Source organism: Engystomops pustulosus, chromosome 3 (assembly GCF_040894005.1).
Source record: "Engystomops pustulosus chromosome 3, aEngPut4.maternal, whole genome shotgun sequence".
Lineage (NCBI taxonomy): Eukaryota > Metazoa > Chordata > Amphibia > Anura > Leptodactylidae > Engystomops > Engystomops pustulosus.
In genome coordinates, this window is record NC_092413.1 from 106145875 (window position 1) to 106173455 (window position 27581).

General features: G+C 41.1%; 1 protein-coding gene across 1 annotated transcript in view; it reads left to right on the forward strand.

The window, feature by feature from the left end:
* The first annotated feature begins 2401 nt into the window (after positions 1 to 2401).
* Positions 2402 to 27581, forward strand: part of LOC140121740 (amine sulfotransferase-like) — a 41714-nt gene continuing 16534 nt past the window's right edge. The window contains exons 1-3 of the mRNA XM_072141732.1: positions 2402 to 2694; positions 4320 to 4528; positions 26216 to 26342. Of these exons, the coding sequence (XP_071997833.1) occupies positions 2538 to 2694; positions 4320 to 4528; positions 26216 to 26342 (493 nt within the window). The 5' untranslated portion in view covers positions 2402 to 2537. The remainder of the gene's footprint in view (positions 2695 to 4319; positions 4529 to 26215; positions 26343 to 27581) is intronic.

The following is a 27581-nucleotide window of genomic DNA, read 5'->3' on the forward strand; positions in this document are numbered from 1 at the left end:
CACTTTTTATAGATTTTTTAATGTTTTTCAAAATCACAAAAAAGGCGCTCTTTTCTGTTATGGGGTTAAACGCAGTGAAAAACCGTTATAATATTTTGATAGATCAGGCATTTTCAGGTGCTGCGATGCCTAATGTGTTTATGATTTTTACTGTTTATTAATATTTATATCAGTTCTAGGGAAAGGGGGTGATTTGAATTTTTAGGTTTTTTTATATAATTTTTTGTTTAACTTTTTCTTATTTTTACTTTTAATATTTTTCAGTCTACTAAAGTATGTCAGTATATGGGGATTTTCCTCCTCATTCATTACAATGTGTTGATAACCTGAGCCTGTCATGGCGACGGATCAACGCTCCCCAATGACATCACGGGGAGCGACGATCCTCGGCAAGATGGTGGCGCCCATTGGCTAGCACCAATTGCGGGTGTTACTGGTAAGTCTTTGCTGCAATATGCATCAAAGACTTACAGGCTATGGAGAGGGTTTGGCCCACAAGCCCTCTCCATGCACCAGGACCACCGACCCTCGCCATACTAGTAAGGGGTAAAATCTAAAACAATTAAGGGTGTATACACAGTACATTGTCATTGCTGTAGGACCTGAAATTTTACACAAAGTGGAGGGTGCTACATTCCCCGGGACTTAAAATGGAATACGTCCTCGTACAACTTTTACACAGTCACATAGTCACATAAGTTACAGTTTTAACAGAAAACAAGCTGTCACAGAGCTCTTTACATGTAAAAATTAAAAGTTATAGATTTTTGAAGGTGTAGAGTGAAAAATGGAAATGACAAAACAAAAAAAGGCCAGGTCGTTAAGGGGTTAAGTAAAATCATAAGTTGGTTACCAGTCAGTGATTCAAACCAGTTTTAATTGCTTTGAACAGGTGTGAGTGTACATCCTTGAGTAATAAAATGTAGCTTGGCTGTTTTGGTGAAGGTGAGTTGGTTAGAAGAATAGCAGTGGCTGTGCTGGGCAGGTGCAGACGGCTGTGTACTGGATGGAGGTCTGAGCTGAGCCGATGGCAGGAGAAGTCTTCTAGGCAGAGACACTACTTGAAAGAAAGAACTCAAAGACTTGTTAGTACAGCTGGTCGCATAAACAGAGATACAAAAATTACATAAGGGACTCTCAGACTGACACCTTATCACTGGAGGTACTTTTTTTATGGATCATGACTAAGGCTTAACAACTGAAACTCATTGAGCGTTTCTCTTCATTATACCTGTACCTGGTTTTACTGTTGCACAAATAAAGAATTATACAAGACCGTTTGGAGTTCTGCGCTGGAATCCATTTTTTGTATTTTATCAATGGAAAAGTTGGCCTGTCTTAAGTTTAGAGTAAGGTCTATATCTGTGGTCTAAGGAGAAGACAGAAATTACCTGTGGATTACAAACAGTATTGCACAACAAGGGACTGCTCCAGAAAAGACATGTTCTGAAGGGACTTGTACCTATCACTGCTTCAAGTAACGGTGGGAACTTGGGGTATAGAGTTGTTAGTCATAATTTAAAGTGCTGTTTATTTGTGTGGCATTGTTTATCCGTTGAACCTGTGGGCCCAGCCCTTGGCTCTTACTTTATGGCGCTGCAAGCAGGGATCACCATGCAGAAACCATTAGGGTCCGGGGAAGCTCTCCCTAAGCCCCCCCTCCTACCGTGGGAGTAGCTCCCTTTATGTGTCTTCCAGCAGGTGCACATTTGAATCGAATAGTCCAATATGATGGTCAGAATAAGCCAATGGAAGACTGGATTGCACATCTTAAAAGTACACTCCTTTTGTATAATTTTGCTCCTGATCTGCAATCAGATGTGGCACTGACATTTGAGGGAGATGCACACAGGGCCAATTCTAGCCTTTTTGCTGCCGGAGCCGATAACTGAAATTCCGCCCCCCATATTAATATATTATACAGCACGCTCTTCATCAATTGAAGTATAATACAGCACGCCTTCATTAAAGTATTGTTTTCTTCAGGCCCGGCGCCAGCATCCGGCTAACCCAAGTCCCGTGGCCCAAGGGTGCTGGAGTTGCCACCTCAGGCACCGAAAAAAAAATTTCTGCCCCCAAATCAATTGTACCAGTGTCGTTTTAAGACATTGGTACAAATGATCACCTTAAGAAAGAAGGCGAGAGGGCAGATCTGGGGGGGACAAATGGGGGGGGGCAGATCTGGCTACAAGGGAGGGGGGCAGTCTGTGAAATGCACATGTTCGTGTGCAGGAGGCCTTAGGCTGTTTTGCTTTGGAACACAGGATCATCCAACTCTGTTGATAGGAGGTTTGTGTTTATTTTATTACAAGCGTAATTAATTATTAATCATTGTACCATCAATAAATCCACAAACTCATGTGACTGTTCAAATAATTACAAGCATAAAGGTAAAATATTTACAGACCAGGCTTCATTTGGAGTTTTGTGCTCATTAAGTTACAATTGCCTCTGCCAATACAGGAAAAGGACATTCTAAAAGGAAATAAAATATACTCATTTTTGGGATTATACATTTTAGACTGGAGAAAGCGGCAATGGACCAACATTCACTTGAAGCCCTGAATGCTTCAGCCTTTAAACATAAAGGAATATACTTTGACTCTACTATTACGTCACCTGAAATCATAGATGCTATTGAAAATATGAAAATAAGGGACAGTGACGTGTTTCTTGTCACCTACCCAAAATCAGGTAAATTCACAGCTTGCAATATTGTTAACTTTTATAGGATAATCTGTTAAAAAATACCTTTCATTTAAAGGAAATCAACCCTTGCTGTGTTCCATGCTGCTAATTATAAGTTTGTTTTCTAGGTGATCCTGCCATGTCAAGAATAGTGCAGGAAAGCACTGGTCTCTTCTGCTCTCCTCCTCCAGTCTCTTCTGATCTCCTTCAAACTCTTCTGCCCTTCTGCTCCAGACTCTTCTTCCCTCCTCCTCCAGACTTTTAGGTCCTCCTCCTCCAGACCCCTGTATCAACCTCTTCCAGACCCATCTGTCCACCTGCATACCCCTGTCTCCTTCTCCAGACCCTTCTTTCCTTCTCCAGACTCCTCCATGCTCCTCTGTACTCTTCTTCCAAACTCCTCTGTCCTCCTCCTCCAAATTACTTTTTCCTCCTCTCTCATATACCTCCAGAGACCTTTGACTCCTCTGTTCTCCTCATCCAGAACCTTCTTCTCTCCTCCTCCAAACACCTCTGTCCTTCTCTCTCCAACTCTTCTATCCTCCTCCAGACCCTTCTGTCCTCTTCAAGACTCTTCTGTCCTCCACTCCCAGACTCCACTGCCCTCCTCCAGATAATTGTTTCCCTGTCCAGATCCCTCTGTACTCCTCCTCCAGACCCCTTCGTACTCCTCCTCCAGACTCCTCTGTTGTCCTCTTCCTCCAGGCTACTCTGTCCTCCCCCAGATACCTCTGCCCTTCTCCTTCAGATTGTTCTGTCCTCCTCTTTCAGACTTTTCAGTTCTCCTTTTCCAGTCCCCTTTGTCCTCTACAGACCCTTCTGTCCTTTACAAATCCTTCTGTCCTACTACAGACCATTCTGTCCCGCTCAGACCCTTTTGGCCTCCTCCACCAGATCTTTCTACCCCCTCCAGTCCCCTGGCTTCATCGCACTGCAACATCTTGAAGACACCATTGCCATTGATTACTTCCACTTTAGTAATAGTATACGAGCAGCCAATGCTGAACACATAATGTACTGTTACTAGAACTGGCCGGGGGCCCTGTCACAAAGTAAGGATTTCGGATCGGTCCACCAATGGGCCAGTGCCAGTCTGTGGTAACCGATCAGAGCTCATCTTTCATTTTATAAACAGCAGTGTTTTATTGAATGCTATGAGCAACTCAAACGATGGCGTGAAGAGAGAGATTATTGCAATTACTGGTGGTTCTCTAGTAATTGTGATTATTTTAGGACTTGTTTGGCAAGAAACTGGCGTACGAGTCCTGATAAATGTTCCCTATAGATTTTTTTTTTGTGTTCCGATATTTTCGTCATAAAGGTCATACACAGTCATACATAAGATATATAGTACTTTACATGTATAATATGTTTATAATAAAAGGAAACATTTTGTAATTAACTTCTTTTTAAGTTTATACAGCGTTGGCATGCTGGGATAGAGAATTGGAGGGAGAAGAGAGAAGGGTAGGGGAAAGTCGCTGGGAGGGAGGGGGGGTATTGGGAGATATTTTCTAAAGGTGAATTAGTCACCCTTACCTTTTACTTAAATAATATTTGTTCTATTAAGTTGACTAAATATTTTCAAAAAACAATACTATAAATAATAAAGGCCATAAACTATTTTGCAGGCACAATTTGGACACAACAAATTCTAAGTCTAATATTCAATGAAGGCCACCGAAACGGAACAGAAAATATTGACAATTTGGAGAGAGTGCCATGGATTGAATATAACATGCGCAATTATGACTTTAACAGCCGTCCATCTCCTCGTCTTTTCACAACTCACTTTCCATATTATCTAATGCCCAGAGATCTAAAGTTTAGGATGGGAAAAGTAAGTCATATATTTACTATTTTACAATGTTTCTTGCATTTATTTATTGAAAGTTGATTTATTGTAATTTTAAATCTGCCCTGTGTCACTATAAGTGACACTTTAACATATCCAGGGTATTTTGAAATTGTTTTCTCATCACACATTGTACAATGCAGTTGATAAATTTGGCATGGCTTTTTATGCATCGCCTCTTTTTTCTAGGTTGTTGGGATGTTCAAAATTTTGGGTGCAATTTTTGAAATTTTTATGCAAATCGCCAAAACCTGTATTTAGTGGCAGCTGCACAGCTTTAAGTGACTTTGAGAGGCCTAAATAACAGTAAACCCCCGTAAATTATGGCATTTTGGAATCTACACCCTCAATGTATGAAAAGTCAACTTTGAAGGGGATTTCCCACAAATTCAAGTTTGGTCCTATCCACAGGATAGGGCCTAACTCACTGATCGATGGGGGTCCGATGGGGTCCCAGGTACCTCAATGGGATCCCTCGTAGCTCCATGAGAGTTAAGGAGCAAGCAGCCACACATGACCATTCTGCTCCATAGATCTCAATGGAGCAGAAGAAAATTGCCAAACGCTACAAATAGTCTTTTGTAGTGACAGTATTTAATATGCCATGCCATTTACTGGGAAGCAGGAACAAAATTCCAAATGCATTGAAATTGGTGAAAAAATGCATTTGTGACATTTTCTTGTGGGCTTTTTTTTTTACGACTTTCACTTTCAAATTACATGTCTTCTTTCTTCTTTGGGTTGGTACGATCATGGGGATACTGAGTTTATGTTGGTTTTATAATGTTTTCAAACTGTTACAAAAATGAAAACCTCCTGTACAAAATCAATTCTTCATTTTGCCATCTTCTAGCGCTAATAACTTTTTAATACTTTTGTGTACTGAGCTGGGGTGGTTTAATTTTTTTGCGAGATGAGATGACGTTTTCAATTCTACCATTTTGAGGACTGTATAGCCTTTTGATCATGTTTTATGAAATATTTTATATGTTGCAAAATGGCTAAAAAAAGGCATTGTCCACGGCATTATTTTCTGTTAAGGGTTAAGGGTTAGATGCCGGGAATAACGGTTATTTTATTTAACCCCTTGCCGCTGAAGCCACTTTTCACCTTCCTGACACGGCCCATTTTTTCAAATCTGCACTGTCTCACTATAAATGGTTATAACTTCAGAACGCTTTAACATAACCCGCTGATTTTGAGATTGTTTTTTCGTGACACATTGTACTTTATGTTAGTTGAAAAATTTGGGTGCTAACTTTTGCGTTTGGTTATGAAAAAAATGGAAATTTGGTGAAAATTTTGAAAAAAATGCTATTTTCAAACTTTGGAAATTTCTACTTTTCAAGCAGATTGTCATATCCCCCAAATAACTTACTAACTAACATCACCCTAAAGTCTTCTTTACGTTAGCATGATTTTTTAAGCATATTATGCTTTTTTTTGGAAGATAGGAGGCTTATAACTATACATGTGATTTTTCAGATTTTTGTGAAAATCGACAAAATCTATATTTTGCAGGGCTAGATAAGTTTGATGTGACGATGAAAGGCCTAAATGAGAGAAAACCCCCTTTAATGACCCCATTTTAGAAACTGTACCCCTCAAAGAATGTAAAACAACTTTTATGAAAGTTGTTAACCCTTTAATGGTTTCACAGGAGTTAAAAAAAAATCAGGTACAATTTTCAAATTTAATTTTTTTATAGCTAAATGAATGTATTTTTCAAAAAATCTACACATCCTCAGTGGTTAAAATACCAAAATGCTCCACAGAAATTAATACCCAATTTCTTCTGAATATGCCAACACCCAATATGTGGTGGTATACTGTTGTACTGGCACACAGCAGGGCATAGAAAGGAAGGAGCACAACCAGGTTTTTTGCATAGTAGATTTAGCTGAAATACTTTTATGTTACCATGATACATTTGGAGAGCCCCTGAAGTACCATAACAGTGAAAATCACCCCAAAGGACCCCATTTTGGAAACTACACCCTTCAGAGATTTTATTAAGGTGTATAATGAGTATTTGGACCCCACAGGAGTTCAAAAATTTGGGCTGAAACATGAAAAAATGAATATTTTTCCATCAAAAATGCACTTTTTCCCCAAATTTTTGGCATCCACAAGGGGCAAAAGAAAAAATTGCTCCACAGAAATTGTTCAACAATTTCTCCTGAACACAAAAATACCCCACATGTGGATATAAACTTCTGTAGGGACACACAGCAGGACGTGGAAAGGAAGAAGCACCTTGTGGCTTTTTGAAGGCAATTTGGACCAAAATAGTTTTCAGTGGCAATGATGCATTTAGAGAGCCCCTGAAGTACCATAACAGTGAAAATCACCCCAAAGGACCCCATTTTGGAAACTACACCCTTCAGAGATTTTATCAAGGTGTATAATGAGTATTTGGACCCCACAGGAGTTCACAAATTTGGGCTGAAACATGAAAAAATGAATATTTTTCCATCAAAAATGCACTTTTTCCCCAAATTTTTGGCATCCACAAGGGGCAAAAGAAAAAATTGCTCCACAGAAATTGTTCAACAATTTCTCCTGAACACAAAAATACCCCACATGTGGATATAAACTTCTGTAGGGACACACAGCAGGACGTGGAAAGGAAGAAGCATCCTGTGGCTTTTTGAAGGCAATTTGGACCAAAATAGTTTTCAGTGGCAATGATGCATTTAGAGAGCCCCTGAAGTACCATAACAGTGAAAATCACCCCAAAGGACCCCATTTTGGAAACTACACCCTTCAGAGATTTTATCAAGGTGTATAATGAGTATTTAGACCCCACAGGAGTTCAAAAATTTGGGCTGAAACATGAAAAAATGAATATTTTTCCATCAAAAATGCACTTTTTCCCCAAATTTTTGGCATCCACAAGAGGCAAAAGAAAAAACTGCTCCACAGAAATTGTTCAACAATTTCTCCTGAACACAAAAATACCCCACATGTGGATATAAACTTCTGTAGGGACACACAGCAGGACGTGGAAAGGAAGAAGCACCCTGTGGCTTTTTGAAGGCAATTTGGACCAAAATAGTTTTCAGTGGCAATGATGCATTTAGAGAGCCCCTGAAGTACCATAACAGTGAAAATCACCCCAAAGGACCCCATTTTGGAAACTACACCCTTCAGAGATTTTATCAAGGTGTATAATGAGTATTTGGACCCCACAGGAGTTCAAAAATTTGGGCTGAAACATGAAAAAATGAATATTTTTCCATCAAAAATTCACTTTTTCCCCAAATTTTTGGCATCCACAAGGGGCAAAAGAAAAAATTGCTCCACAGAAATTGTTCAACAATTTCTCCTGAACACAAAAATACCCCACATGTGGATATAAACTTCTGTAGGGACACACAGCAGGACGTGGAAAGGAAGAAGCACCCTGTGGCTTTTTGAAGGCAATTTGGACCAAAATAGTTTTCAGTGACAATGATGCATTTAGAGAGCCCCTGAAGTACCATAACAGTGAAAATCACCCCAAAGGACCCCATTTTGGAAACTACACCCTTCAGAGATTTTATTAAGGTGTATAATGAGTATTTGGACCCCACAGGAGTTCAAAAATTTGGGCTGAAACATGAAAAAATGAATATTTTTCCATAAAAAATTCACTTTTTCCCCAAATTTTTGGCATCCACAATGGGCAAAAGAAAAAATTGCTCCACAGAAATTGTTCAACAATTTCTCCTGAACACAAGAATACCCCACATGTGGATATAAACTTCTGTAGGAACACACAGCAGGACGTGGAAAGGAAGAAGCACCTTGTGGCTTTTTGAAGGCAATTTGGACCAAAATAGTTTTCAGTGGCAATGATGCATTTAGAGAGCCCCTGAAGTACCATAACAGTGAAAATCACCCCAAAGGACCCCATTTTGGAAACTACATCCTTCAGAGATTTTATCAAGGTGTATAATGAGTATTTGGACCCCACAGGAGTTCAAAAATTTGGGCTGAAACATGAAAAAATGAATATTTTTCCATAAAAAATTCACTTTTTCCCCAAATTTTTGGCATCCACAAGGGGCAAAAGAAAAAATTGCTCCACAGAAATTGTTCAACAATTTCTCCTGAACACAAAAATACCCCACATGTGGATATAAACTTCTGTAGGGACACACAGCAGGACGTGGAAAGGAAGAAGCACCCTGTGGCTTTTTGAAGGCAATTTGGACCAAAATAGTTTTCAGTGGCAATGATGCATTTAGAGAGCCCCTGAAGTACCATAACAGTGAAAATCACCCCAAAGGACCCCATTTTGGAAACTACATCCTTCAGAGATTTTATCAAGGTGTATAATGAGTATTTGGACCCCACAGGAGTTCAAAAATTTGGGCTGAAACATGAAAAAATGAATATTTTTCCATCAAAAATTCACTTTTTCCCCAATTTTTTGGCATCCACAAGGGGCAAAAGAAAAAATTGCTTCACAGAAATTGTTCAACAATTTCTCCTGAACACTGAAATACCCCATATGTGGATATAAACTTCTGTAGGGACACACAGCAGGACGTTGAAGGGAAGAAGCGCCGTTTGACTGTTAGAAGGCAATTTGGACCAAAATAGTTTTCAGTGACTCCTGAAGTACTATTACAGTGAAAACTCCCTCCTAAAAGACCCCTATTTGGAAACTACACCCTTCAGAGATTTTATCAAGGTGTATAATGAGTATTTGGACCCCACAGGAGTTCAGAAATTTGGGCTGAAACATGAAAAAATGAATATTTTTCCATCAAAAATTCATTTTTATCCCAGTTTTTTGGCATCCACAAGGGGCAAAATGAGACATTGCTTCACAGAAATTGTTCATCAATCTCTCCTGAACAGTGAAATACCCCATATGTGGATATAAACTTCTGTAGGGACACACAGCAGGACGTGGAAGGGAAGAAGCGCCGTTTGACTGTTAGAAGGCAATTTGGACCAAAATAGTTTTCAGTGACTCCTGAAGTACTATTACAGTGAAAACCCCCTCCTAAAATACCCCTATTTGGAAACTACACCCTTCAGAGATTTTATCAAGGTGTATAATGAGTATTTGGACCCCACAGGAGTTCAGAAATTTGGGCTGAAACATGAAAAAATTAATATTTTTCCATCAAAAATTCATTTTCCCCCAAATTTTTGACATCCACAAGGGGCAAAAAGAGAAATTGGTCCACAGATATTGTTCAACAATTTCTCCTGAACAAGGAAATGCCCCGCATGTGGATATAAACTTCTGTAGGGACACACAGCAGGATGTGGAATGGAACAAATAGTGTGAGGATGGGTTTTTGGTGGTGGAAGGGCAGATGGGTATAAGGAGGTGGTAACCAGGGCAAATAAATTATAACTGAAATGCAGGTGAATGATAGATTCTAAAGCATTCTTTCATGCAGAGGCCAGGTTTTTCAGGACAGGTGTCACATTGATAAATTGTGTCCTTTCTTTTCCCCATTTTGTAACATACTTTGCATCTTTTTTGTGTCCTTCCTCGTCCTCCAGTTTGGGGTACCTCGCCAGGGAAATGTTGCCCTGGTACAATACGGGGGACATCAGAAGTACTGGGTCCTTCTTGATGACCAAATAAGAGGGCCTTGATCACCGCCTCTTGAAAGCAAATAAATGATCCAACATGACCTGCACATTCGTATAGCACATAGGAATTATACAGTGCCATCTGTACAATGTGCACGGCCAGCTTTTTGTACCAGATCTTTGTTTTCCGTAGAGCACTGTACGGCTTCAGCACCTGATCTGAAAGATCTACCCCACCCATGTACTTATTATAAGCCAGGATGCAGTCTGGCTTGGGGGCAGTGGTAGTGGTACCTCGTACATGAGTGGGGGTGCTGGTGTCTTTGTGAATTGTGGTCAAAATAAGGACATCCCTCTTGTCCTTATATTTGACCAACAGCAAGTTCTCGCAACAGAGAGCCTTGATGTCTCCCTTTCTTAATGGTTGAGTTATCAGGGTCCTAGGGAGGCCTCTCTGGTTTCTGCGTACAGTGCCGCATGCTACAGTACCCCTGGAAATTAGGGACTTGAAAAGTGGAATGCTGGTATAAAAGTTATCCACATACAGGTGGTAACCCTTATCCAGCAGCGGGTGTATCAGATCCCAGACAAGCTTCCCAGTGACTCCTAGGACAGGGGGGCATTCTGGGGGGATAATTTGTTTATCTTTTCCCTCATAAACCCTAAATCTGTGGGTGTACCCTGTGGTACTCTCGCACAGCTTGTACATTTTAATTCCATACCTTGCCCTTTTGCTGGGCAGGTACTGGCGTATCCGGAGTCTTCCTTTAAAATGTACAAGTGACTCGTCTACACAAATGAATTTTTCAGGGGTGTAGGCCTCAAAAAACTTTGTGTTAAAGTGATCAAGGATTGGCCTAATTTTGTATAGACGGTCAAATGATGGATCGCTTTGAGGTGGGCACTGCGAATTGTCATTGTAATGTAAAAATTTTAGAATTGCCTCAAAGCGTGTGCGATTCATTACTGAGCGATAAATAGGAGTACTGTAGAAAATATCAGAACTCCAATACTGCCGTATCTCTGGTTTCTTGACAATGCCCATGTGGAGCACAAGACCCCAAAACTTCATCATCTCTACTGCATCTACAGGGGTCCACCTAGAAAATGATGAAGCGGGGTTTTGTGCAAAAAATTGTTGGGCATACAAATTTGTTTGTACCACCATCAAATCCACAAGATCCTCAGAGAAAAGGACTTTGAAAAAGTCAATTTCTGTGAAGCCTTCTGCCTCAAAATTAATTCCTGAACTTCCCACAAATTCAGGAATTTGAGGTTCATAATTATCAGGGGGTGGGATCCATTCAGGGTCACTTGGGGGCTGGGGAACAACCTCAACCGATGCCCTGGGGCGCCTTCTGGAGGGCCCCTCATCACCGGATGAGGAGGAAGAGGAGGATGAGAAATAGAGGAATGTGGCATCCTCCCCTTCTGAATCAGTATCGGAGGCAAGAAAGGCATATGCCTCCTCTGCTGAAAAGGTTCTTTGGGATGAATGGGACATTTTTTATTGGGAGGGGGTGTGTAAATGTAGTGCTTCAACACGTGTAAAAACTTTATTCAAGGGGGTGTGTATGTTGTGATTCAACACGTGTATGGGAACCAATAACACTAGTAAAAAAAAAAAAAAAAAAAAAAGAAAGACGACCTGTGTGCTTTCAAAAAAACTGTAGTAGAAAAAGTTACTACAGTAAAAGAAAAAGTAACTTTTATCCTCCAATGCCAAAAAGACAAAAAGATACTATGACAAAAAAATGAGCACAGCGCTCAGTTGTCACAGCACACAAAAGAAAAAAAATCTGCACAAAAAAGAGCACAGACTATTCGGCACTGATGCAGAACGCACACAGGGGTATGCGACTGCTACAAAACTGACAAAAGAATAAAAAAAAACTGTGCCTGTACCAAAAAATGAACAGAGATACAATCAACTGCTCAGCGGCCACAGGATCCACACACCAAAAAAAAAACTGCGCAAAAAAAGAGCACAGGCACTGACCAGTTAAATTTGGCACTGATCAGCGGCTGGTTTGCAGAACGCACACAGGGGTATGCGACTGCTACAAAACTGACAAAAGAATTTAAAAAAAAACTGCGCCTGTACCAAAAAATGAACAGAGATACAATCAACTGCTCAGCGGTCACAGGATCCACACACCAAAAAAAAAACTGCGCAAAAAAAGAGCACAGGCACTGACCAGTTAAATTTGGCACTGATCAGCGGCTGGTTTGCAGAACGCACACAGGGGTATGCGACTGCTACAAAACTGACAAAAGAATTTAAAAAAAAACTGCGCCTGTACCAAAAAATGAACAGAGATACAATCAACTGCTCAGCGGCCACAGGATCCACACACCAAAAAAAAAACTGCGCAAAAAAAGAGCACAGGCACTGACCAGTTAAATTTGGCACTGATCAGCGGCTGGTTTGCAGAACGCACACAGGGGTATGCGACTGCTACAAAACTGACAAAAGAATTTAAAAAAAAACTGCGCCTGTACCAAAAAATGAACAGAGATACAATCAACTGCTCAGCGGTCACAGGATCCACACACCAAAAAGAAAACTGCGCAAAAAAAGAGCACAGGCACTGACCAGTTAAATTTGGCACTGATCAGCGGCTGGTTTGCAGAACGCACACAGGGGGTATGCGACTGCTACAAAACTGACAAAAGAATAAAAAAAAAACTGTGCCTGTACCAAAAAATGAACAGAGATACAATCAACTGCTCAGCGGTCACAGGATCCACACACCAAAAAAAAAAACTGCGCAAAAAAAGAGCACAGGCACTGACCAGTTATATTTGGCACTGATCAGCGGCTGGTTTGCAGAACGCACACAGGGGTATGCGACTGCTACAAAACTGACAAAAGAATTTTAAAAAAAACTGCGCCTGTACCAAAAAATGAACAGAGATACAATCAACTGCTCAGCGGTCACAGGATCCACACACCAAAAAAAAAACTGCGCAAAAAAAGAGCACAGGCACTGACCAGACAACTTTGGCACTGATCAGCGGCTTGCGGTTTGCAGAACGCACACAGGGGGTGCGACTGCTACAAAAGTGACAAAAAAAGAAAAAAAGCGACAAAAAAAAAGAGCACAGAGGCTCAAAGTCGCCACACACACAAAGGGAGGGGAGGGAAGGGTCTGGAACAGGGATAGGGACAGGGATCAGGACGCTGCGACTGCTGTATGCAAAAAAAAGACAAACAGCAGCAGCAACAATAGCTCAGCAATTACTCGCAACACTCGGAAATGTGACAGATGCCACCAAAGGTGTCAACTGGAGCAAAATCTAGCTAGACAAAGCACAGACGGGTATCACACACTGATCTGTACGCTGTTCAGGACTAGAATGCAACGTGCAGATCAGTGTGCAGTACTTTGAATCTCCCCCCACAGATCTGATTGGTTGGTCAGTACAGGCCAACCAATCAAATCAATCAGGAAGGTGGCATGATGCCACCTCGTCATCAAGAAGGGGAGGGGGACGAGGGGGGGTGGAAGAAGAAGTGTGGGGGGGGAAGGATGAAGAAGGGGAGGGGGACCACGAGGTATGATGGCTGTCAGCCATCTTGATACATTTAAAACTTTATATTGATCCGATCGGTCGGTCACTACTGACCGACCGATCGGATCGATCTGAGAGGTGGCAGGATGCCACCTCTATTCTGTGACACAAGGTGGTGATCGGGTGCTGTGTAGCACAGCACCGATCACCACCATTCCACATGCTGTCCCTCGCTACCTGTCCCTCCATGCTTCCTGTCCCTCCATGCTGCCTGTCCCTTCCGTCGCTTCCAACATGCGACTGGTGGGGGGGGCGGGGTTGGAGGTGGCACCACTCGGCACCACCCCCGGAAGACTCAGGGAAGATGGTGTGATGTCACCATCTTCCCAGCACTGCACCGTGGCGGCAGAGATCGCGATCCGACATGTCGGTCTTTACAGACCGACAGATCGGATCGCTATGGGGGATGGCACGATGCCACCAATGCGCCTGACAGAAGGAGGGGATCGGAGCTTCCACAATCAGCATCGATCCCCTCCTTCTATGCTGTAAAAACGCTGATACAGCGTCTTTTAACTATTACATTGCTGCAATCGGCTGGTCTGAATTGACCAGCTGATTGCAGCGATCGTGGGCATGGGGGGGGGGGAGTGACCCCCCTAGTCCTTGAGGGGAGATGCCCTGCTGTCAGGGACAGCAACCATCTCCCCTCGATCACTGTGTCTGTAGACACAGTGATCATTACAAGCCATGACGTAATAGTACTGCATTTTGCGGGAACTCACCTCCCGCCATGCAGTACTATTACGTCAAATGTCGGGAAGGGGTTAAAAAAGTCTTATTCCCCACTTCAAACACTCTTCTGTAAATCAGTGTATAACGGCAGCAACGAACAACACTTTCAAATCCGAATAAACCTCATCCAGAGTAGAGATATATTCAATGTGGGGGATCTTTTCCACTTCAGACGGGACTCAGCAGTCCGAGGCGTTCCACTATGTATTCTGGATACCTGAGTTCCACCGTGTACCGCGATCTACTCCACAGTCACCGCTTTACAAGAGCGCTATTGTCTCCAAAGTAAGGAATGAGATGATATCATAGTGTAATCAACAATTTACTCCATATGACATTGACATATTTTCATTCCATTATACTCACAAACATTATGGTTAAAAAGCCTATAGGTAAGATAAAATTCACACACGTGGCTGCAGCCCGCCTCTGAGTTTCGCCCTGATGGCTTCTTCAAAGGGCTTGTCTGTGTGTGGCTACATAGTCTTTATATATTGTTTGTACATATACATACAGGCAGTCTCCAGGTTACCTACAAGATAGGGTCCACCAGTTTGTTCTTAAGTTGAATTTGTATGTAATTCGATACTGTATAAGTGTAGCTCTGGACAAAAATTTTTTTTGCCCCAGAGACAATTAGATTTTAGAATTTTTAGCTGCAATGGGACCAAGGATTATCAATAAAACATTATTACAGGCACCTTACAGCTGATCATTGCAGCCAAGGACTGCAATCATATTCTCTATATTAGCTGCACATTTTTCAGACCCCTAGAGTACTTTAACCTTAGGTTCTCTGATTGATCCTACCATACACTGCCATACTAAAGTATGCAGGTTATGGGGGTTTTACTGATCATGCATTACAATGTGCCATTGTTATCCGGAATGAATGATCAGCTGCTATACAGCCTCGGACTTACAAAGATGACGTCATGGGGAGCGATGATTGAAGCTTTTTACCATCGCCAGCTAGCAATGATCACGGGTCATAGAGGTAATATGCAATATGCAGCAAACACTCACAGTGTATGGAGAGGGCTCAGCCCGTGAGCTCTCTCTAAATACCCGCAGCTGACGTGTGATTTATAGATATGTCACACATTGTTAAGGGGTTAATAAATCTACCCCATACTCTAAAATCAGGATATGCAATGCTGTGTTGGTGGTTATACCTCCCTAGCACAAAGTCAGCAGGCAATGCTATTAATATATGGGTACAATAAAGTATTCAGGTTAAATAACAACAAAAGTGCCAATGATTACACACCAAGGAATTCCATAACAAGTGAATAGAGAGGGCAATAAAGTGCAAGAGATCACCACAGTATCCTGTCACTTCCTCTAGGGCAGTGATGGCGAACCTTTTAGAGACCCAAACTACAACCCATACCCACCAGTTTATCACAAAGTGCCAACATGGCAACTTATTGCTCCCCGCTCTGTTGTAACTTTCAATCATATCAGTGTTCTGAGGACACCAATACAGTAGATAGAATGTTCCCCAGAACAGTAAGAAATATTTTGCCTGGAGAAGGAGCAACAATGATAATTCTGATCTTTCCACACCTTCCCACCCCTCCTGTAGTCCCAGGCAGCGCTGTTTCTTTATAATAGCATTTAGCATGACAAGTCCTGGGCTGCCTGGGAGTGCAAGTAGATAACTTGAGTCCTCTTTGGTGATGGCCTGGGTGCCCAGAGAAAGGGCTCTGTGTGCAACATCTGGCACCCATGCCATAGGTTCGCCACTACTGCTCTAGGGGGTTGAATAAAGGCTTTTTGTGTTTTTGATAAATTGAAGTATTTGTACTTTGTACCTATACACTTCTATTGGTATACACTGGAGATCAAAATTAGAGAATAACACACAATCTTCTCAATGTTAATGTGATTGTGTAGCCCTATGTAAATGTATCCTAACATGAGTAAAATAGGAATATTCTAATATTCTAAAGCGCAGAATGGAAAGTTAGTTGACTAAAAAATAACTGAGATAATTGTAAAAGAATACTGATCAAATTTAGAGAACACTTTTAGATACCTGCAAGTTATTAGTGCTAATTTGCTTAATTATCTGACAAACCCTTTTTAACTGGCAGTCTAACTTTCCAGTTTTCATTGATTTTGTAAACATGGTCTGACGTTCCAAAGTGCCTGAAAGCTTCCGACATCAGTGTGACCCAATCAGCCATAGAAAGAGAATGTATTCGATCCAAGTATGTGATCTCATCACAAACTCATTCAAGCCCCACAAGAAGGCTAGTCACTTTTTGAAAGACAAATGCAAGAGAGGACAAGATAATGCAGAGAATCTTATGGGTAATCATTTCAACATTACAGCTGGAATTGCTCACTAGTTCAGAACTGAACAGGGTACTGATTTGTCGAATCACAGTGTCTCGATGTTTAAGAGCATCTGCAAATGCTTTTTTGAAAGCCCACTCTTCAGTGACAAAAGCACTCATAAGAATCAAAAGGATAGGCTCAACTTTGCTTGGAAGAATGTTGTTTTGTGTTGGACAGAGGAGTAGTGGTCCACAGTTCATTTTAGTGATGAAAGCAAGTTCAATTTTGTTTGGATCTAATAGGAAACATTGGCCCAAATATACGAAAAGTGGTGCAAACTGCATTTGTGCAGTTTTCCTCACTCTTGAGCACATTGCGTCACATTTATTTATTTAGTGCCACATGCTCTTAGTTGATTCAGTGTTTTTGGTGCACTTTGCTTCAAGCAGTTGTGACACAATTGTGTTGAGGCGCTGTAATAAATCGGTGCAAACTAGGAACACACAATAACACAAAGGTCAACCGCGACACAATTATGAAGCAAACACTTCATAAATACATGTGCAAGCTCCGTAACCCCTTTTTATGAAAAACTGTCGCAAGCACCATAATATATCTGGACCTTAATGTTTGGCAACAAACTGAGGAAAGTCTGACCTCAAACTGTGTAAAGAAGTCATTGAAAGGTGGTGGAGGAAACATGTGGTTCCTTCCTTACCTTGAATAAAGGTTTTATGTTAACATGCTTTGGTAATTTTGTAAAACACTGTTCTAGTGGCATGGTGTACCCCCTACAAAAATAAATCCATCAAAATTAATCGATGTAGATTACATCGTTTCTGACAATTTGAAAATATGTCAACATATTTTAACCCAGCAGGCTAAATCCTGAGGAATAGTGGTCACACAATATCATATATTTTAAAAATATTACAATATCTTACATAAAACTAAGAGCAATAATATCACAAAGAGCATTCAATAAAATTTGAGTCCCTGAAAAGAAAATTACATGTTGCTTAAATCTAATATATAAAGCTAACGAACCTGCACCGTTCTGTTTACAATCACCAAATTTTTCAGAGTCACTCTCTGTGACTCAGGGAACATCATAGACTAGATTTTAAATCGAAATTTTCACCTTATCTATGGCTGCTTTGGCAGTTAGAAGCTGAGCCGTGATTGGTTAACATTTTGCCACAGGTCATTAATATGAGCTTTGAGTGGTTACTATAGGCAATGGGTATAAAACAGCTTATGTGTGAGGTAAGATGAATCGGGATAGAGACAGAGAGACAGGCAGGGAGAGTGAGCAAGGGAGAGAGAGAGACAGGCAGGGAGAGTAAGTGAGTGTAACTGTTTGCCGCAGGAGGTTGTTATGGCGGAATCTATGTACATGGTCAAGAGGGGCCTAGATGCCTTTCTGTAGAGCAAAAATATCACAGGTCATGAGAGACAAAAAGGGAGAGTGAGTAAGAGACAGTTAGAGAGAGTGAGTGAGAGACAAAGAGAAAGGTAGGGAGAGTGCGTAAGTGAGAGAGAGAGAAACCTGCAGGGAGAGTGAGAGACAGGCAGAGAAAGTGAGTGAAAGACAGGTAGAGAAATTCAGTGAGAGACAGGAAGGGAGAATGTGTGAGAGACAGGCAGGGAGAGTGAGTGGGTGATAGAGAGACAGACAGGGAGAGGGAGTGAGAGACAGAGAGACAGGCAGGGGAGTGAATGAGAGACAGGTAGAGATAGTGATAGACAGGCAGACAGAGAGAATGAGAGATAGGTAGGGAGAGAGAGAGTAATACTAACAATAACATTAATTTGCTGAAATGGGAATACCCCTTTAAGAGCAGTTATTTACTCTCTCTCTCGGGCAACATCGGGATCTACAGCTAGTTGTATATATAAAGGAAAATCTTCCATGAACTTCACTAGCAATTCCTTTTATTGCTAGGAAGGCTCTACTGGCTTCCATTTCTTACCGGAGAGGACAATAAATTCTTACACAGTCCTTTTACTTTTGGTAAAAAGGTTTATCCATGCTGGTAGAACCATTAAACAAATGGCATACGGTAATGTGGCACTTTGCAAATTATTCCTACTTCCTAGACATAGCCAAATAGATGTAATACTTCTGGAAACTTCAGTGATTTAATTCAACCATGCAGGCAGGGGACGGACTGGCCATAAGACCCATCGGGAGAAATCCCGGTGGGCCGCCTCGTTTGTGGCTGGTCCGGGGCGGTCTGACACTGGTGGGGCCGGTGAAGAAAAAAAAAACACCTGAACTCACAGTGGCCACGCTGAAGACCATAGGAATGCGAGGCCGGGCGCAGCGCTGCAGGGACTTCCCCCTGCTGTGTTGTTCCTGTTCTCTGATGCAGTGTCATCACATGACCCTCGTCATGACGTCCCCCGAGCGGGCCGACATCTCTCCCAGCTAGATTTGAAAGCCCCGAGCAATGCTGTGAGCTGACTGGCGACAACTAAATACAGTCAGCTCACAGAGACCACACAGGCACCCCCCGCTGTCACGCCCACCCCGCAATCGCAACGCCCCCCCACCCCCGCGATCATTATATTTGTGTAAATAGGAGGTGGTATTATAGTAGTTATATTCTTGTACATAGGGGGCATTATTATAGTAGTTATATTCTTGTACATAGGAGGCAGTATTATAGTAGTTATATTCTTGTTCATAGGGGGCAGTATTATAGTAGTTATATTCTTGTACATAGGGCCAGTATTATAGTAGTTATATTCCTGTACATAGGGGGCAGTATTATAGTAGTTATATTCTTGTACATTGGGGGCAGTATTATAGTAGTGATATTCTTGTACATTGGGGGCAGTATTATAGTAGTGATATTCTTGTACATAGGAGGCAGTATTATAGTAGCTATATTCTTGTACATAGGGGGCAGTATTATAGTAGTTATATTCTTGTACATAGGAGGCAGTATTATAGTAGTTACATTCTTGTTTATTGGAGAAGGTATTGTAGAAGGTATTGTAGAAGTTGTGTTCTCTTAAAAAAAGAATCATTATTCCTGTATAAGGGAGGTAGTATGAGTTTCTTTCTTTGTGCTGTACATGTTGATTTAGACCTTCTATAAACAGTTTGTATGCAGTTTAGTAACTCCACCCACATCACATGGCCACGCCTACTTGTTTTGATCCTGCCCACAGAATGGGGCCACTTTAACAGTTTTTTCCAGGGCCACTTTAAATTCCCAATCTGCCCCTGCATGCAGGTGCCTGAAAATATCTCCATGATGGAGCTAAAACTTTGCTCCTGTACCATGGGTGAAAAAAATCAAAGTTTTCAGGAGTGTTGCTTCTCTGCATCTAATTGGGACTACTTTCTACACATGGGAGTCAGGTGTACCAGAGGTCTGCACCCTAATTGGGACCTTGATCCCTCATGCTCATTGTGATATTTCACAGCTTGTACTTCCTAGACATAATAAAGACATGTTTGCATACATTTCAAAGACAGGGAAATTACGGCATACCTTTTCATGTGTGTATTTTTTTATTACAAAAAACAAAATAAAAAGTATTTGATCAAATAAAAAGAAAATTATAACTTTCCTTGATGTTGTCTAGTCCAGATTATCAAAAATGTGCAAGACAAGATAATAATAATAATAATAATAATAATAATAATACTTTATTATCCCAAGCGGGAACTTAAAGTGTCACCTCTGCAATACATCAAATTGACAGAACATCACATATATAAAAAAGAAGAACTCACATGAAAAAAACACATATACAATAAAACAGAGTAAAAAAACACCAATACACATAAGTAAATTTCACCCAATATTCAATAAATAGTTACTTAAATAAATTATAAAAGTAATAAAATAGAACCCATTTTTCCAACAGTCTTATTTTCTAAAACATTCCTATTTTCCCCCCAATTGCGGCATTTGACAGCACGAGAGCAGCCGGTATAAACGTCTTTTTAAATCTCTCCGACCTGCACCGCAAGAGAATAAAACGGGAGCTAAAACCACTAATCTGTGCCTGCAGCACGCCATGCATTGGATGATCACTGTTATTTATAATTTTTTCCAATTTCCTTATTATCCTGCATTGTACAAGTTTCTCCCATCTATCAAATTGCAGACCTACTATCGAGGAGGCTTTCTTAATTATTTTAAGAAAAAGTGTCTCTTTAAGGACGTAAGGTCAAGAGTGCCAAATTTTCAGCAAGAAGAGGCGCAGCATGCAAAACATATTTTATAATGCATTCTAAAAATCATAAGAGGGAAATAGGCCATCTTCTATGGAATCATTTACAATTTAAGTCTACCACCAGTAAATAAAACACACCAAAAAATATAGTATGTACTTCCAATGTAAATACTGTACACAAAAATATATACCAGAGAATAACTTTATAACTACAGTGAATAGCAAACACATTATATATAGAATATACAGCACTCCAGCAATGAATATAATGCTCACATAAATATACATTTTATCAGCAGTGAACACCCATACATGCAGTAAATACACCAGCAATAAATGTACTGTACACTAGGACTGCCATAAGGCCAATACAGACATCACTTGCTGGTCAAATTAGGTTCCTTCTCCTTATCCCTCTATTCTGACCTTGAAATGTACCCCCATATAAATTTAATACACTCTTGAATATATTATAGAATATCCCAAAGTATAATTTTCCCCTCATTAAATATTTAGCACATTAATTTAATAAGCAAAACGTATCAAAGGACTGTAAAAATATGGTTGTGTTCGAAAACAAAAATTCATAAATCTAGAAAATTAACAGCCAAATAAATAGCTGTCTGTAGAAAGGAACATTAAAATATCTCTTTATTCTATTATTATTAAAAAGCTAGGCTCATAACCAACAAGAGCCTTGTACAAATACAGGCTTAGGTACCTCCTAAAGAACCAGCTATATATCAACCACCCTAGTCTTGTATATTGGGGTGAGGAGACATGAGAGGGTTAGATTCTATCACCTCGCTGGTTATGAGTTGTAAGGGATTCCACCCCCATCGGAGGACCTACTGAAAGTGCAAGAATGGAGCTCAAGTGAGGGTGTAAACCTCTAAAGGCTTCCATTGATGTGTGTAACTCTTATTAAAGTGCCGTGGTATAGTGGTGAATAACAGCACGGCACAACATTACACCTGCAGTACACCTAACGCGTTTCCCTGCTAATAGTCGGCGTAGCAGTTCATCAGAGGTGCATGGTGATTTGTACTAGAGTATAGCACATTAGGAACGAGCCATGTAGTGTCAAATTCCATTAGTACTATTGACGCTCATATTCCTAGTCTCTATGTGCTAAAATGTCTGAGTCAGCGGAGTTACAAAGTCTGTGCCCAGATTTCAAGCAAGGACGTTCTTTGTTTTAATTCAACCTCTCTATCTGGCTTATATGTATACAGTACAACACCCTCGCTGACTAACTTGACAAGATGCCGGCACTAGTTTGGCCGCGCGTCCCACGTGCACGCGCGGCTATATATAGCCTAAGCACCGCCCCCTGTGTGCAGGTATTAGTCAATGGGGTTTCAACTGTTCCACCTTTCATGCTCCGTCCATCCATGACAAATCAAGTACGTCACCAAAGGGGGTGTGTCCCGATCCACCAATCACGAGAGTCGTGGAGGCGTGTCCACCCATCTCAATCTAGGCTATTGCCGCAAGATGATACAGTGAGGCGGAAAGATTGAGTGTATCGCGGGATGTTTAATTGCAGACCTGCAAGGTAAGTATCCATCATACATCAATGAACAATTAAGGCTTATATGTTAAAGAAGTCAAAACAGAGTGGTAACCCACACGGGTCCGGGCCAGTAATACAATAGCATAAAAGCAAATCGAAGGAAGGGGACCAGACAAAATATGTATTGATGACCATCACAGTAGCGCCACTATGGGCAGCATTGCAAAACCAAGGTCAACAAGTCAGAGGAGATGGTACACCAACCTTTGCTATTCATCATGCCCATAAAAATCAGCATTGTGAAGGCCTGAGATGCACAATTCATGGAACCATAATTAGAATGCGCTAAGGCACAGAAATAAATCATTGTGGTCATACAAGAGGATGACATATCAACAATTCACAGGTAGATGTATACCACTAGATATATTAAATCAAATAAAGCAAGTATATGTAATATGCTTATTTACTCCTTCCGGCTGTACCGTTCTCATATTGAAAATCCACCTGGATTCGCACTGCATAATTTTTCATCTAAAATCCCCCCCCTCCCCCCTTGGAGAGGGTGCCACTAGCTCAATTGCTTGAAACCGCAACACTTTATGGTCACCACCATGATGTTACCAAACATGACGTGCAATGGCTGTATCCGCATCATTCTTAGTATCATTAATATGGTCCCTAATTCTCCTCCTGAATTCACGACTTGTTTGTCCCACGTACTGTATACCACAGATACATGTCATCAAATAGACAACTCCAGTAGTCTTGCAGTTCACAAAGTCCCTTATCCAGAAAATCCTATCAGTGACCGTACTCTGGAAGGATCTTCCCGATCAGATTTATTTACAGGCCTTACAGCCACCACAACTAAAGGTCCCCTTCGGTTTTTCTGGAAGCCAAGTTCCCTTCCCTGTCAGGGGTTGGAGGTGGCTGTGGACCAGAACATCCTTGATGTTTCAACCCCTCCTGTAAGTGATTGAGGGAAACTCCTCAATTACATCCATGATATCTCTGTCCATTTTGAGAATGCCCCAGTTATCACGTAAGATCTTGCGTACTACATCATGGCACCCATCAAATGTGCTAATCACCCGAATCTTCTGATCTTCATCGTCACGTTGCTTGGGATTTAGCAGATCATTCCTCTGTCTCGATAGGGCATGATGATGTGCATCCTTTAAAATTTGTGCGGGATAGCCCTTATCGGTAAACCTCCTCTGCAAATCCTTCGCCGCTGCCAAATAATCTCCAGTTGTGGAGCAGTTCCTCCGCATCCTTAAATATTGGCCCTTCGGAATACCTCTTTTGAGGGGCTCCGGATGCCAACTCTGCCAACGTAGCAGGCTATTAGTTGCCGTAGGTTTCCGAAATACCCTAGTCTTTAGATCTCCTGACGAGGTGACAGAGATAGTGACATCTAGAAACGTGATTTCACTTGGGCTAATCTCATGGGTGAAAGCTCGTTCACATTGAGCCTCTGGACAAATTTAATGAAGGAGTCTTCTGTGTCATTCAAGATGATGAGGATGTCATCTATGAACCTCAGCCATAATAGAATGGCCGAGGTCCACCCCTCAAAATCCTCCTGAAAAACTACCTCTCTCTCCAACCAGCCTAGGTAGAGGTTAGTATATGTGGAAGCACAAGGGCTCCCCATTGCTACCCCCCTGAGCTGGTGGAAGAACTTGCCCTCAAACAGAAAGAAATGTCTCCTGAGAACAAAGTCCAGTAGTTTCAAAACCAACGCATTGTGTGCCATATGGTGGACTCCTCTCGTCTTTAAAAAGTCCCCTACAGCCTCACAGCCCTTAGAATGTGGTATAGAGCTGTAAAGAGCCTCTATATCTAAACTGGTAAGTAGAGTGCCAGCCGGGAGTGACACACCATCAACTCTCCTAAGAACGTCCATAGTATCGCTCACATAAGAGGGTAGTGATGTTACAAATGGACGCAAAAGGGTATCCAGATAGATGCTCACATTTTGCGTGAGACAATCCACCCCCGATACGATCGGTCTCCCTTTTAAAGGGGAGAGCCCCTTATGAATTTTAGGGAGGGAATAGAACATGGCCGTACTGGGGTTCTCCAGGAGCATGAAGTTGAATTCATTCCTAGAGATGAGATGAGTCTATCCCTTAGGAGTCCTCCTGCAGGATCCCCGAGAGATTGTGCCGGAATTGTTCCATCGGATTCTCTTATAACAACTTTGGTCCTTCAGAATCCAGTGGCACATCTCAACATATTGCTCTCTCCCCAGCACGACCACAATCCCCCCTTTATCCGAAGGTTTGATTATGATCGTCAAGTCGTTCCCAAGATCGATTAGTGCTCGTATATGCAGTATAGAAGTATTGAAGTATATGGTAGGAACCATCTGACCATCTAGGATTAATGTACCCTAGATGGTCTAAGAAATAGTGAAAAAAAAAGAAAAAAAAAGTTTAAAAAATAAAAAAAATTAATAAAATATTAAAAATTCAAATCACCCCCCTTTCCCTAGAACTGATATAAAACATAATAAACAGTAAAAATCACAAACTGCATTCCCAAAATGCCCAATCTATCAAAATATAAAAACAGTTATGGCCGGCGGTGACCTCCGAAACAAGAAATGGCGCCCAAATGTCTGAAATGCAACTTTTACACCTTTTTACAGCACTTAAAAAATTTCAATAAAATGTGATCAAAATGTCGCACAGACCTCAAAATGGTAGCAATGAAAACGCCGGCTCATTTCACTAAAAATGACACCTCACACAGCTCCGTACCCCAAAGTATGAAAAAGTTATTAGCGTCAGAAAATGGCAAAACAAATTTTTTTCTTTTTTGTACACATTCGTTTAATTTTTGAAAATGTATTAAAATGCAATAAAACCTGTACAAATTTGGTATCACCGCGATCGTACCGAACCAAATAATAAATCTGAGGTGTTATTTGGAGCGCACAGTCAAAGTCGTAAAAACTGAGCCCACAATAACTAAGCCCACAATTTTTCCACATTTGGAATTTTTTTTCCAGCTTCGCAGTACACGGCATGTTAAAATAAATAACATTAGGGGAAAGTAAAATTTGTTGCGCACAAAGTAAGCCCTCACACAGGTCTGTACACATAAAAATGAAAAAGTTATGGATTTTTGAAGATGGAGAGCGAGAAATGAGCGAAAAAACCCTGCGTCCTAAAGGGGTTAAAAATTGGGAGGTGAGGGTGACCCTAGGCAATTGACCTCATTTACCCCATTAACCAGATCTGAGAGAACAGCACACAATGGGGGTCATTTACTTACCCGGTCCTGTAGCGATCCAGCGGCGCATTCTCCGATGAGGATTCGGGTCTTCCGGCGATTCACTAAAGTCGTACGTCCGATGTCCACCAGGTGTCGCTGCTGCGCTGAAGTCCGCCGAGGTCCGCTGTAGTTCACCAACCTATTCCCGGTGCATGTGAGTGATTGATTTTGCGAGACAATTCGTTTTCCGCGGTTTTTCCGAATCCGTCAGGTTTACCCCATTTCTGTCGCATGAAAGCCGGCGCCGATGCGCCACAATCCGATCGCGTGCGGCAAAATCCCAGGGCAATTCGGCGCAAAACAGAAAAATTCGGGAAACCCGGCGGAAAAAAGTGATCGGACCCTTAGTAAATGTGCCCCTATATGTTGACAGGTTCACTTTAACAGATTCCATTAAAATTTGCAGCTATAAGTTGGTGGAGAAATAATAGTAAGTGAATTATTAAATGGGTAACAGCCAATTGATAAATATAGAAATTGAATTTAAATTGTCATAAAGTGCTAACATTTTTTTCACTTTTATTTTACAGATTATATATGTGTACCGAAACCCAAAAGATGTTCTTGTGTCCTATTACCACTTCTACAAACTAAATTCACGCGTAAAATATACAATAACATGGGAAACATTCTTAGACCTCTACATGTCAGGGAGAGGTAATACAGCAATAGTACAGTATTTTTTTTGAGCAAATTATAAGCACATATATCAAGAGAGGATAAAAGGAAGAGAATGAAAGGGTATCTTAACCGGTTCACGACCGCCCGCCGCGTATTCACGGCGGCGGTCGCGTTCCGATGCATATTGCAGCAAAGGCTTACCGGTAACACCCGCGATCGGTGCCGGCACCGATCGCGGGTGTTATCTTGCTGATCGCCGCATGGGCGCCGCCATCTTTCCGAGGATCGCCGCTCTCCGTGACGTCATCGGGGAGCGGCGATCCATCGCCATGGTAGCTTCAGGTCTCACGAAGACCCGAAGCTACTTCGGGTTAACCCATTCATCACAATGTGCTATCAGCACATTGTAATGTATGAGGAGTAAAATCCCCATATACTGCCATACTGTAGTATGGCAGTATATGGTAGGATCGATCAGACAACCTAGGGTTAAAGTACCCTAGGGAGTCTGAAAAATAGTAAAAATAAAAATTAAAAAAAAGTTTAAAAAAAAAATTATAGTAAAAAAACCTAAAAATTCAAATCACCCCCCTTTCCCTAGAACTGATATAAATATAAATAAACAGTAAAAATCATAAACACATTAGGTATCACCGCATCCGGAAATGCCTGATCTATCAAAATATAATAACAGTTTTTCACTGCATTTAACCCCGTAACGGAAAATCGCGTCCAAAGTCAAAACTGGCACTTTTTTGCCGTTTAAAAAAAATTTTTAAATTCTATAAAAAGTGATCAAAAGGTCGTACAGTCCTAAAAATAATATCATTGAAAACATCATCAAAAGTCACAAAAGATGACACCACCCACAGCTCCGTACAATGAAGTATGGAAAAGTTATAAGCACAAGAAGACGGCAAAATAAAAAAAAAACTTTTGTTCATGAGGTTTTAATTTTTGTAAATGCATGAAAACATTATAAAACCTATACAAATTTGGTATCCCTGTAATCGTACTGACCCAAAGAATAAATTAGATGCATCATTTGTGGCGTGAAGTGAAAGCCGTAATATCCAAGCCCACAAGAATACGACACAAATGCGTTTTTTCACCATTTTCACTGCATTTGGAATTTTTTTCCCGCTTCCCAGTACATGGCATGGAATATTCAATGCAATCACTATGAAGTGCAATTTGTTATGCAAAAAACGAGCCATCACATAGCTTTTTACGTGTAAAAATAAAAAAGTTATAGATTTTTGAAGGTGGGGAGTT